The sequence below is a fragment of the Pundamilia nyererei genome, unplaced genomic scaffold (assembly GCF_000239375.1).
Source record: "Pundamilia nyererei isolate P.nyererei 1_Seehausen unplaced genomic scaffold, PunNye1.0 scaffold00037, whole genome shotgun sequence".
Classification (NCBI taxonomy): Eukaryota; Metazoa; Chordata; class Actinopteri; order Cichliformes; family Cichlidae; genus Pundamilia; species Pundamilia nyererei.
In genome coordinates, this window is record NW_005187438.1 from 2546531 (window position 1) to 2559513 (window position 12983).

Here is a 12983-nt window from a genome sequence, read left to right on the forward strand (position 1 = left end):
CAATCGTTATCAGAGGGGATTTCAGACTAAGATCACTATCAAATATATTGACAGAGAAGGATTTAGCCCACAGTAGAGAGTAAGTCAAGCTCATGCCAAACAAAAGCGATAATGAGTTGTTTAAATGCATTGTCTCTGTGAGGGAGACTAATTCCTATGTATGGAGTCCTCATAGTGAGAACAAACACTGATCAGCAACTTATTATACAACTAGGGGTATATATAAGCAATCTAATATGATAATATTGTGATTCAATAATTCTGTTGGTAATAATTAGTGGCTGTAGTACCACAACTATGAACTAATTCTGTGAGAAATCTAGCGTGTCTCATTTATACAGTATCTGTCTATCTATAATCTATCATGCAGCATGTACGAGGGCTAAAACTATATCTTCTCACATTATAATACCATAGTAGGTAAAAATTCTCTCATCATAGTGGCGGAAGACAACAAAATATATTCGCTCTAAAACACTGCACTGGATATGGTGCTTGATTTATTGGATGCTACTTTTAAAGTGCCTTGTTTATTTCAATCCAGTGGATTTATCTGACATCCAATTCAGGATGAGCAGTGAGGTTGGAGCATAATCTGGCTGTCATAGTGTGAAACGTGGGGTACATCACGGACAGGTTGCCAGTCTGTCTTTGGACTGTGGGAAGAAATGAAAGTACCCAGGAAAGAAGCCACACAAGCATGAGAAGAACATGCAAATTCCACAATGCAAGGCTTCCCTCGAAGGTACTGGGCTCAAATTTAAGCCAGTATAAAAAGAGTCACACAGAAAGTGCAGTGTAAGGGTGGAGCAGCAGCAGCAGAGGAGGAGAAAATGCTGCGTAAAGTTTTGAAGTGGCAGGGCTGAGCTGTGTGGTGGCGCTGTGGGGAGCCCGAGTCACTGGATGAGCTCTTCATCCCAGTGGGCTTTAGTTCTCATCCACACACAGCATGATGTAAATGTCACCTCCACCAGACTCACTTATTAAGGCCACGCAGCTGGAGAGACGCCAAAGCTTGGACTGACATTCAAAATGTGCTCTAGTCAGAAGCAATATAAGAGTACTGTTTAGATATGAGTTTAAATAGTAGGAGCACTTAAAAACTGAACCAGTGAAAACACTGTTTTTCCCCCCTGCCCCGATCACTGAACAGGCCTGTATTTCTGCAGTATCACACAGCATGCTCTCAGGTGGATATATATGGACTATACATCACTGTTTATATTGATTTCAGATCATGTTCGAGTTCCCTGCACCAACAAACATAAAGACATGACCACCAGTCAATAAATCAACCTCATGTTATATTCATGCAAAGCTCAACCACCGTTTTACCTCCTGCACCTCTACAACATTAAAGTCTGCAGCAAGACAGTTAGCTGGATAAAATTGAAAAACAATAGAAACACACCAAAAAAAAAAAAAAACCTTGATCCAGACCCCTGCATAAAGTGGAGCTGGAACCAGTGGCTCTATATTGTAGTGGGAAGGTTAGCTGGGCATTCTGAGTAATCACCTATAATAAATATTTCTGCCCTGAGTGAAGTGATCTTACCCAGGATGACAGTATCTCTCTCTATGCACAGGAAATAGGGGGTCACTAAATGACTTGATCAGCATGAACACGACATGGATCATATGCAGATTGATACCAACTTATTCGGCAACTTCAAAACACCGAATGAGTTTCTCTCTAGTACTTTCAGAGACTTTTAGAATCAGTGCTGAGGGGCAATGAAGCTGTTCTGGTGGCACGTCACGACCCAGCACCTTACTAACACACCTTATACTCTTTGTCACCAATCTGTACATGCGTATGTATAATTCCAATGTGAAAGTTCCAAAACTAAATATACCAAAACCTAACAGGCACTTAGTTGGTTTCATTGTTTAACAGACCAAATCTCTCCATCTTCAAAGTTAGCCATATCTCAAATACATGGGGATTAAAGGCATGCTTCTTTATTGTCACCTTAGAGTAAGAATAAATAAATAAATTTTTACCACCTTGCATGTTTTACCACCTCAACATTGATTAAGCTAATTTCATTTCAAATACCAGGGTTGAGCGATGACTACACAGGCCAGACAGATTTGTTGAAAGAAAAGAAAACAGAAAAGTTCTGTTTTTTTAAACTATCTTATAGCACCACTAACTCTGATGCAGCCATATTCCAAATTGGGCTTATGATGGTGTATAGGTTGTATCCTGCAGTTGACATACAGTTAGACAGGGGAAATAACTAGAAATTTATCAGGCAAGAAAGTATCACTAAAAGAAAGTGAAAACATTTTTGCATTTTCAGTTTAACTAAAAATCAAAACAAAACAATGTTGTCAAGATTTCAGCCATTAAAGCAAACATAAGATTAAACTCCAAAATCTGGACTAACCTTGATTTCAAAGTCTGAAGATCTTCAAACCATTCACAACTCTAGACTAAAGTATGTCCTTCTTTGTCTTTTAATAGATTCACTTTTATTTTGGCAAATTGCTTTTTGACAAATTGTGGATTCTCCATTAACAGCTTTACTTTTGCCACCTGACTGCAGCTGCTTTATTTTAATTCTTATTCTAAAAGGGTATAAGATTTAGAAAATTAGCAATAAAGTACCTTTTTTAACCACATCATTTTGTGACAGTAGATCAGCTCCTTGATTAAATGGCAATATTTGTTTTATAAAACTTTTTTTTTAAATAAACTGACCCACTTGCAGTATATTTGTGCCCCTGTTTGTTCATTTTATTTACTTGTTTCATGTGAAAAGAATTTTATTTTTAAATCAAGAAAATAATATCAAATGTTTCTTTATGTTTCTAAAATATGTGAATAATTTTCATACTATATGTTTTGTATCTGTTTAATAGTGATGTGGTCCACCTCAGTTCACGGTTAAATTTATAATTTTAAGTGCAAAGATTTTTTTTAAATGTGTTTACGAGAATACAAAAATAGAGTTTTTTGTGCTTGTTTTTTTTTGTTTGTTTGTATTTTAATAAATTTAAGACAAACAAACCTAAGTGGCCCCATTAAACCTGCTCTGTGGATTTATTCCCTCAGCACTGCGGAGAGCGGCAGCAGCGAGTGGAAGATCAAGTTTCAGCACCATGGACAGCACCACTTTCATGTTTGGCATCACGTCAGGCTCAGACAGGCGCTTTAAACGGTCAAAAGTAGATTTTAAAGAGCCTGGACGACCTAAACGAGTCTGTAAAAACCACTCCCACAAATAAATAAGCTTAGGTAAGCAAATGTAGTTTCAGAACTGAAGATTTTTAACGACAATAAAAAAAATGCGAACATGTTTGGAGGTTGGAAGAACGGCTAGGAGACACATAATGATTAGCGCAGATCCCAATAAAACCAATCAGCATGGAGGATTGGGGGGCGGGGGTGCTGTTGTAAGTCACGAATGTTTAAATTCGTTCTAATCTAATTGTAAGGCACACTTGGGTTACAGTAGCATCCCTAGACAAATAAGCAACACTCGACAACCTCTAACGGAGGTGTCAAAGCACTAAGAAGCCATTTGTAAGGTTTATAAAGTTAACAGAAGGCGCCAGAGAACGCACGTTGCTTTTTAAGAGACGTAAGTGATGCGTCATTTATTGACAGATAAGCCAACCATTGAGGGGATGACGTAAGTTTGACAAGTCTGCCTTTAAAAGGGGAGAGCAAGCAGAAGGGCATTAAACAGACTGGGAGATTTACTAGCGCCAAAATTCCACATATTACGCCAATATCCAACTCGCTTAGTGTGTCTTAGAGGGCACTGTAACTATCTGAAAGTGGTCAGAAAATGCATTCGGACACGTAAAGGTGACTACAGTTTAAGTTTCTTACATCCTCGTCCTCGCAGCGCCGGCCGTGCTGCTGAAACCGGGTTCGTTGGCTCTGCGCCGCACTCTCCCCTTCCACACTTTGCCCGAGGAGGTGGCTCGCCTCTGGAGGGTTGGGGAAGGATTTGTTCGTGTTGATCTTGCCGGTCAATCTCTGATACAGTGACGCCATGTCGACTGCTTGTCATAAAATAAAGAAGGGATAACTTGGCTCTGCTCTCAATCAATAAATGCGCGCGCGCGGACACACATATACAAAAAAGTTCGAGCAGGTCGATCCGCTATGGCTGGAGTGATTCGATTACACGACGCTCTGGTTCAGTTGAAAGAAAGAAAAAAAAATATCACTCTGTGTTCAGGATGCATGGCACGTACTTTCAGGCTCGCCGGTCGGGTCTCAACGATCCTGCAGCAACGCAGTTCCCACACTTTCCCAACTTGATCCCGAACTGATGCAAATACAAGGAGGCTGACTCGAGCACCAAAAAAAGGGGAGAAGCCAGCCTCGGCTGGTTGATATCCCGCTTCTCTTTCCCTCCCTTGTGGTAGAAAAGAAGGTGACGGCTGATAAACGTCCAGGGAGTGATGGGGCTTTGCCTTACAAGTATTCGCAGACACCAGGTGGTGTGCAAAACAGCTGCGAACGACACAAAGCAACCTTAACACATTAAAGTGCAGGTTTTGCGGTGAAAACTTGCGGTGATTGACTTGGCACATAGATCAGGTTCTAGTAAATCTAATAGTTGGTTGTTTTTTTTGTTGCTGTTTGTTTTGTTTTTAATCTTTGCCTCCATTTGGGTTACAGAGCCGCTTTGCAGAGAGCAAGAGTGCCCTCATGTGGACCACGGCGCAGAAGACCCAGACAGGCATGACATATTTTCAAGGAGACAGGTTTTCATAGAGCATAAAATGGGAAGATTGGTTTCTCTGATATCACTCAGTGAGATTTCCTGTGGTCCCAATCTTCCATATTAGTTTACACCCTCTGTGTTTCAGGTGACAGGTGACAAGAGACGCTTATTTGCTTTCCTATTAAACAACAAAAATACTGTTTTCTTGCAAAATGCAAGCTGCAAACACAGAGATGAGACGAGTCACCGCCTTTGAGACAGAATAAACTTGCATTTTAAGCCTGGAGCTCCATTAAATCACACATCAAGTTAATTATTTCTATTACTGACTCGTCTGCCTGTTGGTTTCCTGTTTTAACAGAATAATGATGTATAATTTCGAGGAGCCCAAAGGGACCACTTCAAATTGTCTGCTGTCATCTCAGCAGCCATCCAAATCCTAAGGACACTCACTGTCTTGTTTATTACTTTCTTATATCCTCACTCACATCTGAGATGCTGTACCTGATAAATGTTTGGCTTTTTTTCCCTTTTTTTTTCTTTTGTTTTACATAAGACGTGAATTAAATGATTGCTTAATTATCGGTGTATCTGTTTAAAAGAAACAACTTTGAATGTTTTGAAATGAAAAAAAGAGCCACTTTTAAAGTAAACGATTACACATTTTAAATTTCAAGAAGGAAAACATCTAAAGGCAGTCAAAACAGTTTCTTTGCGATGCTGACTGGCCTCTAAGACACACTTCTTTTTTTGCTGTGCCAGCTCGAGGAGACTCATTTTATACAACAGACCCGGAATCTGTCATCTAATTTGATTTTGTGAGTAGTCACAGGATACAGAACACCTCCCTCTGTGTATTCAACAAGCTCAGCATGCTGGGATTTCTGCCAAACACAGACTAACTCATCCACTCACCACAGCCCAACTACCTCTCAAGTTCTCGAGTCCTCAAGGAGAAGCTTAACGCCACATGAATTGCAAACACCCCTCACATATAACAGCCCACATCTGTTTAAGTTTACCCTTTAATTAAGATGACTTCCTAAAAAAAGATTAGACAGGCACACACTGCCACAGCTTCCAACTTGCACAGTACAGACTCATGCCCACCCCCCCAAAAATGTGTTTCAACCCATCAAATCCATCTCAGACTGTGGCAGACAACCCAGAAATGGAATTCAATTTTTAGGTACTGTGATGCGATTAAGCAGAAGGAGAAGAAAAGAGAAAAAAGCCTGTGAAGCAAGATATGTCAAACAGCAGGAAATCCTGAGAGCACTGATGCAGTTAATGTTAAGGTGGGCTGAGTAACATCCTCAGCATAATTATTAATACAATTAAGAAAGGAAAGAAACTTTCCAGACTGGCATTGTGGTCTGACTTAGACTCGCTGCTATTTTCTCGTATCCGATTAACTTACTGACTAAAGTCATATATGGACAAAATTGGATTATTTCTGGGCCTCCCCATTGCTGGATGTAGAGCTAAATGCAGCAGTGCTGTGAGCAGATCAGCGCTAAATCTGGGCAGCAGAGGGCAGAGTTGCATGTTCTAATCCCAGTCAGAGTATTTTGTTTGTGGGCAAAGACTGGCTGACATTAGCTGAGCGGGACACTGAAGATTTTAAAAGGATGAGAGAAGCTAAAAAAAAGTCAGTTATACTGAAAAATACACCTTTCCTAACGATATTGCCTGATAACCAAGCAGAACAGAGATAACTTAGCAGCTTCTGTTTCTTTTTAAATTAGACCTACAAACTGCAATCACAAATGCAACCTTCCCAGATGTGTAAGTGTTGGGGGGATTCTTTCTGTGCCAAGAATTCACTACTGTCTAGTGGCTAAGAGCAACTTCATTTCAAATATTTATTTCTATATTTTTTAAAGTAAATAAATGCCACTCAGCTACCTAAGGAAAGAAAAACATCAATATGACAATTTTGCTTTCATTCAAAAACTGCAAGCACACTCACAAGTTCATTTGCCGGAGCATCCCATTCTGTCAAGCAGCCATCATGATTTATGATGGATAGTTTCTCATTTCATGCTGCTGTGCAAGAGCCATACTTATCAGGCCACATGTCTCTCCCCGGACTGGAACTACTCTGGAGGGCTGCACTCTCTAAATCCTTTCCTCCATCATAAAAATGAAGGCAGTGCAGAAGCAGCTGCCACAGTAAAGGTGGCAGAGGGAGTTGTTGGGTCGCCGTCCACAGTATTTTCAAAAGCTGTGTCACTGCCAGCACATCTTCAGCTGCTGGACTGCCAGACAGCAATTAATGTGTGCCAAGGGAGGCGGTCGATCATTCTGACAAGCTTTAAGCAACATGAATTATACAAAAGATCAATTTTTTTATGCTAAGGGAATAAATGTCGAAGGTATTAAAAGTTCATGATTTAAAAGGTGAAGTTTAACCCTCAAATTTTTGCCCTAGGAACCCATAAGAATGACAATCCATTAGGGATAAGGGGGCCTTAGGGACACTTTCTTAGATAAGAATCCATTCTAAAAATTGAATCTCACAACTTGCACAAATTAGGATAAGATGAACTTAAAAAAGAATGAGAATGAATAGAGTCATACAGTGCTGCTCTCATTACATTCACACATATGGCACTGGAGCAATCAATCTAGCTGGAAACGTTGAAAGAGAAGGCGAGGTCTTCCAAGTATGTATCAAATAAAAGACACGTTTGACCTTGTCAGAAGAAAAGAAAATCCCCCAGCTGATGGTGTGACGGGAGCAGGCATTCACAGCAGGAGCAAAAGTTCAGGTGCGGAAGAAAGAAAGAGCGAGAACTCATGAATTTATACGGTGGTGTCACATTTCATTGTTGCAGTCCATTTCTCACTGAGGATACTGTCATAAAGCTCCACCTCCAATCCTGAGCTTCACAGAGAGAGGATCAGTAGTCATTACCCGAGATATTCGGGTCTGTTGGACCTCTAGCTGACGATGAGGGAACCCAATTTGAAAATGCACCCCGGCATCTGTCCCTAAGTATCTCCAAGATGCAGCAGCTGCAGTTTAAAATGTGGTAGGTTAAAAGCCTGATTGATTTAAAGGCTTCTTCTTGGGTTCTTGGATTCTCACAGAAGTTTCAGCTTTAGATTAAAAACCTTTTTTGTGTTCTCCATGCTAGTTGGGGAATGTGTGTATACGTGTGTGTTTGTGACTGTTGGCTTGAGGCTTGTTTTGAATGACAGGGGGAGATTGAAGGTGGTGGAGCCTGACGCTGTTGGACTTAAAATTAAATGGCCAAATTAATAGGTGCTGTCACTTGCCGCTGTGAAACCACCTACTCGCCTCAACACCAATCCGAAGGCAACATCGCTCTTTGATCGACACTCCCCATCTGCCCCAGCGCCAGGGCGGCAATCTCTCATGACGAATCAGAGCACTGGGAAGGAGAAACAAATCTCGGAAATGACAAATAACACGAGGAGGGGGGGAAAGAAAAAAAAGTTTTGACAAATCATATTTTGCTCATGCGGCAGTTTTTATGATGTGTCTATATCAACTGTGGATTTGCCAGTAAAGTGACATGAAGCATGGCGAATTGAGTCGAAATCCTATTTGAAATGGGCAAGATAAAGTCCCCAGGAAATTTAGAGGGACAGCATGAGCAGGAAGGAGGTGCTGAAGTGGGGGGAAATAGAAAAAGAGCCAGGAGCTGTGAGGGGGTGTGAGCCGTAACGATGGGTGAAACATGAGTGCCTATCAAGTGTAAGAGGCACAAAGGTAATCTGCAAATGCAGGGCTGGAGAGGAAGAGGGGGGAAAAATGCATTTGTTATCTCAGGCTTCACTGTTGACTTGGATCCCATTTCCCAAATAGGACCAGCAGAATCATTTTACGTATGGTGGAGATGGTGGTCCAAGTAGAGAGTCTGTGTGCTGAGGGCTGATTTATCTTTCTGGCAGCTCAGCAATAACCAAACAAAGAAATCCAGTACCAGGCCTTGGTACTGGATTTATTGCTAGCTACTGTATGATCCATGACTCTTTTTGAAGAAGCATTATTCTAAACAATAACTATAATTAACTAAAACCTAAAAACTTTCCATCACCATTATAATAGTGTTTCTGTTTTGTGCTGCTTAAAGGGCTAGTAAGTACAATTTCAAGATTCAAACTATTTTTTTTTCTAAATACGTACTTATATTTTCATGAATAGAAGGAACTGTAAGTGTAAACTGTAATTTTCTTTAAGTCCTTTACTCAAGCCACCCACAGAGCTAATATGTACATAAGCTTTAAAAGATTACAGTAACACTGAAAAGGTTTATAAAGGTGTTATTAGTAAGACTGCTTCAATCATGGATAAGAGCATTGGGCTACTTTTCAACTGAAGTTGACTCTTAACATCTGAGTCAATTCATAACGCTAATTAACAATTATTATGTTATCTAACAGTACTTTCAGTACTGACTGAAATTAAACATGAATAAAACTTTTTTGTCTGGATCAGATTTTTCTCATTTCATCAGCTTCAGTGTTAGGCCTACAACTCCCAAGACACTTAGCATGTCTTTTGTTATCATTTCAATAGAGTAACCCATCCCAGAAAGAAAAATTACAAGGTGTCTGTTATAATTACAATTTTTTAGATGTTATCTAGATGCTAAAGCTATGTGATGTATAAAACTGAGTGTGTTATGTTAAGTCACAGTTTTAGTTGAGTTACTGGTTGCCATTGGGTTCAAGAATGAGCTATTTGCAGTACATGCATTTGTTTCTCTGTGTTTATACACGACTCTGCATTTAATTATGAGTCATTATTAATCTCCGGCTCTCTTCCAAAGCATGTCTTCTGGCCTGGCCCTAACCTCCAACTGGTGGCAACAGATGGTTGCTCCTCCCTGAGCCTGGTTCTGCTGGAGGTTTCTTCCTGTTAAAAGGGAGTTTTCCTTTCCCACTGTCGCCAAAGTGCTGTCTCATAGGGGTTCATCTGATTGTTGGGGTTTCTCTGTATTATTGTGAGGTCTTTACTTTACAATATTAAGCGCTTTGAAGTGACTGTTGTTGTGATTTAAGGCTATATAAATAAAATTGAATTAAATTATTAAAAACATCAGTAACTGTAATTGTTTTCCAGATTTTTAGTTACAACTAAGTTCCTATAAAATTATGCAGTTTTCATTTCTGATGTGTCTATTACTGCTGCTATGTCAAAGCAGTCTGTGGTGGGGTGTGGTCTCGCCATGCTCCCGTTCTGGGTTTCGGCACCACTTTAACAGACGCACAACAAACCCGAGCACATTTCAACACTTTTCAGCATCGTTCTTTATTTCGGTGGTCGTTTCCAACTCAGCTGCACCTTCTCAGCTGTCAGCCCCATACAAACACCAACAACCTCACTCAGGACCCAGTCCATATCTAAATGTAGTGGAGTTGTGATGAGCTGATGCCGTTCAGGTGTGTCCGCCTCCCCTGCAGCAGCGCCACAGACCACGCCCCGCCAAACTGTCGTTGTCAGCATGCATGGTGTTTTGTGAAATGGGCATCCCTCTGAACTCATCCCATATGGACACGTGGTCTCAACTTCTTTGGATCCCATTTAAACAGACTGAGAATACTTAACTGTCATTTTTCAGCATGCAGGGCTCCAAACAAAGGTAGAAACACTCAAATGAGACACAACAACTGGTCTCCTGACTGAGAAGATATGTTTTACACAGTAGACCACAGTTTCTTCATGGTGACAATGTGTGACAATATATGATAATATTTAAAAACGAAATAGTCATAAATTGTAACAACAGTAATTATGTCCAATTAGATACCATGATTTATTTTTCAATAAGATCTCAACAGCAGGGGGCAGTGGTTTGCCTGTGAATGCGTTGAACTGTTTAGAGATGTGTGCTTTTATCCCCATTTCCTCAAAAAGCTTGTTTACTGTAAGTCTTCATTGTATATAGGGAACCGTTTTTACTAAACAGGTTTAATAAAGGTTGCATTAATTCACTGCACCATCACCATCAAACTGGTATTACACGAAAGTACAGCATAGCCCTAGTTCAGCTTCAGCTGATGTTTCTTCAACACTATACATAGATATTTTTAAGATAAAATCATAATCGCTAAAATCTATTTTTTAACAGTTATGTGCAATAAGTGGCTCCAAAATATATATATTTGGGATGAATTTTATGTATGGCAAAAACACATTTTCATTCATTCGTCCAAATTCTGTCTGGCACATACATATTTTAAAACTTTGGTTATCTCCAGTACAGTTTTAATTCTGTTAACAATGCTCAGCTGTTCACCGTGTGGGCTGCAGCTTATTAATTTATTTTAATACTGTACCAGTTGCTTCCACAGAAGTGTTACCAGATGAACAGTATTAATCTACAGTAAGAAGTCAGGCGCCTAGCTACTCGACTTCCCTGTTTTCTTTGTTTTGCAGCAAGCACTGCTTATTGCAGCACAGCATACGCCCAAGCCCTCTGTTAATTTGTACCTCCAGATGTCCCTCAAATTATATCTGCATGAGGTGTACAGAAGCCAGGAACGTGTTTAGAAATGGGATAAAAATGGATGGTGCAAATAAGAAAGAAAGAAAGAAAGAAAGAAAGAAAGGTTTGATAAAACAAAGGGGTCTGAAAGAATGAAAAGTTCTAATAAATATGTCCCAACTAGACTTTTGGCATTTGAACTTGCCGCACACGTACAGTATACACGCGCACACACACACAAACCTCAAATCCATGATCGTGAAAAAGCTTTGTTATTACTACAACAACCTGCTGTCATTATCTGATGGCTTTTTAATTTGTTTTACTAGAGGATTTCAGTCACAATTTTGACTGGAGGCCAAGTGAACTGGCCAGAATGCATTAACCATGGCTTCAATTAGCAGAGAAAAATCAATACATTCAATTCCACATTAGTCATTTCTCCACTCAGCTTTTTTTTTGTTTGGTATTCTGGCTCAGAAAGTGAAAAGGTTGTGTGAATGACTAAAAAAAACATATAGAAAACCCGTGGATTTAAAGTAATTATTGATTTGTTTGAGGAGAAGTAAGGTTTAAATGCCACAGAGGAGCTGCGTCTGAGACAAATGTCCACAGAAAAAAATCGCTTATTCATATTTCAGCCTTTGCTGCGTTGCAGTCAATCATCTGTCATTTCCAAAAGAATCAATACTGAGTCTCGCTTTTTTTTCTAATACATCCCACGTTTTTACTGAACTAATCTGCCACATACCACAAAAAGTGTTTTCTAATAACATTTATACATTTCTACCAAAATGTCATTACAGCACACTCTGCTGCACACTCCCCCCTCCCCCTGCTTCTTACTTAGCAAGTGAAGCATTTCTGCCTTTTAAAGTGAGAAATTTCCATTTGGGATAATAGTTCATAGGAACCATTTTACTGGGGAAAAAAAGTGATTGGAATTAGATGCATTAGCTGGCAAATGAGACATCTTCACATGAAGTAGTGATATGTGTTGTCTGCCTCGGGAGGTATGAAGGAGCTCTGTATTAAAATCTGGCACATCAAAACTCTCAGACAGGCCTGGCTGAGGCTCACGGGCTGTAAATCATCTGATCTGCATGTATCAAAGGGCTGGACCCCACCAGGCTCTGGGACATGGGGAAGGTGAGCACTGGATTCAGTATATTGATGTTAAAGTGTGCTAGTGATGACTAGTTGGTGAAACACATTGAGACCTGCGGATTCAGGTGTCTAAGAGGACAGAGAGAGGATGGGGAGGGAAACCTGTCAAGATATGAATCCGGATGCAGCCTGAAGGAAACGATTGATGGGTTTCTTTACATTTTTTCAAACTGAAAATAAAATACTTTTCCATGGCCAAAATGAGCAAAAATTCAGAAAAGCAGCTACTTTGCTGCTTTGGGCTGGCAAAATCTACCGTGTTGAATATAAACCAGCACCTACACCTATAGTTAACAGTGTGCGCGACACAAACTATCAATAATAATAATAATAATAATGATAATAATAGATCAATCTGAAAATTGTCAAAGTAACAATTCTAATAGTTTCAGAAATGAGCTAATTATATAAAAGGAGCAGTGGGAAATAAATGCAACAATCTAACAAATTTGTTGTTTTTTGTGTTTGTTCTCTGTAACCATAATCTAAAAATCCTACTTTTGTAAATGCTTTTTTTACCAATGGAGCCTGGAAGAGCTGTTTCTAGCTAGTAGCTATACATAGTTGTGTATTTATTTGCTATTTATTTGCATTATTATGAGTCAGAGGAGACACTCCAGCTGTGATGCACCTCACACTCTGAGTCAGCCTGGTGATTCTG

General features: G+C 39.8%; 1 protein-coding gene across 3 annotated transcripts in view; it reads right to left on the reverse strand.

Moving 5' to 3' along the window:
• Window positions 1-12983, reverse strand: part of LOC102200745 (dipeptidyl aminopeptidase-like protein 6) — a 242359-nt gene that overhangs the window by 164827 nt on the left and 64549 nt on the right. Inside the window, exon 1 of one of the 3 annotated variants that reach the window (XM_005730423.2) lies at window positions 3845-4270. The exons of the other annotated variants lie outside the window; for them this stretch is intronic. Coding sequence (XP_005730480.1) covers window positions 3845-4012 — 168 coding nt within the window. The 5' untranslated portion in view covers window positions 4013-4270. Of the gene's footprint in view, window positions 1-3844; window positions 4271-12983 lie in introns of those variants that run through there. 3 annotated transcript variants of the gene reach the window in all.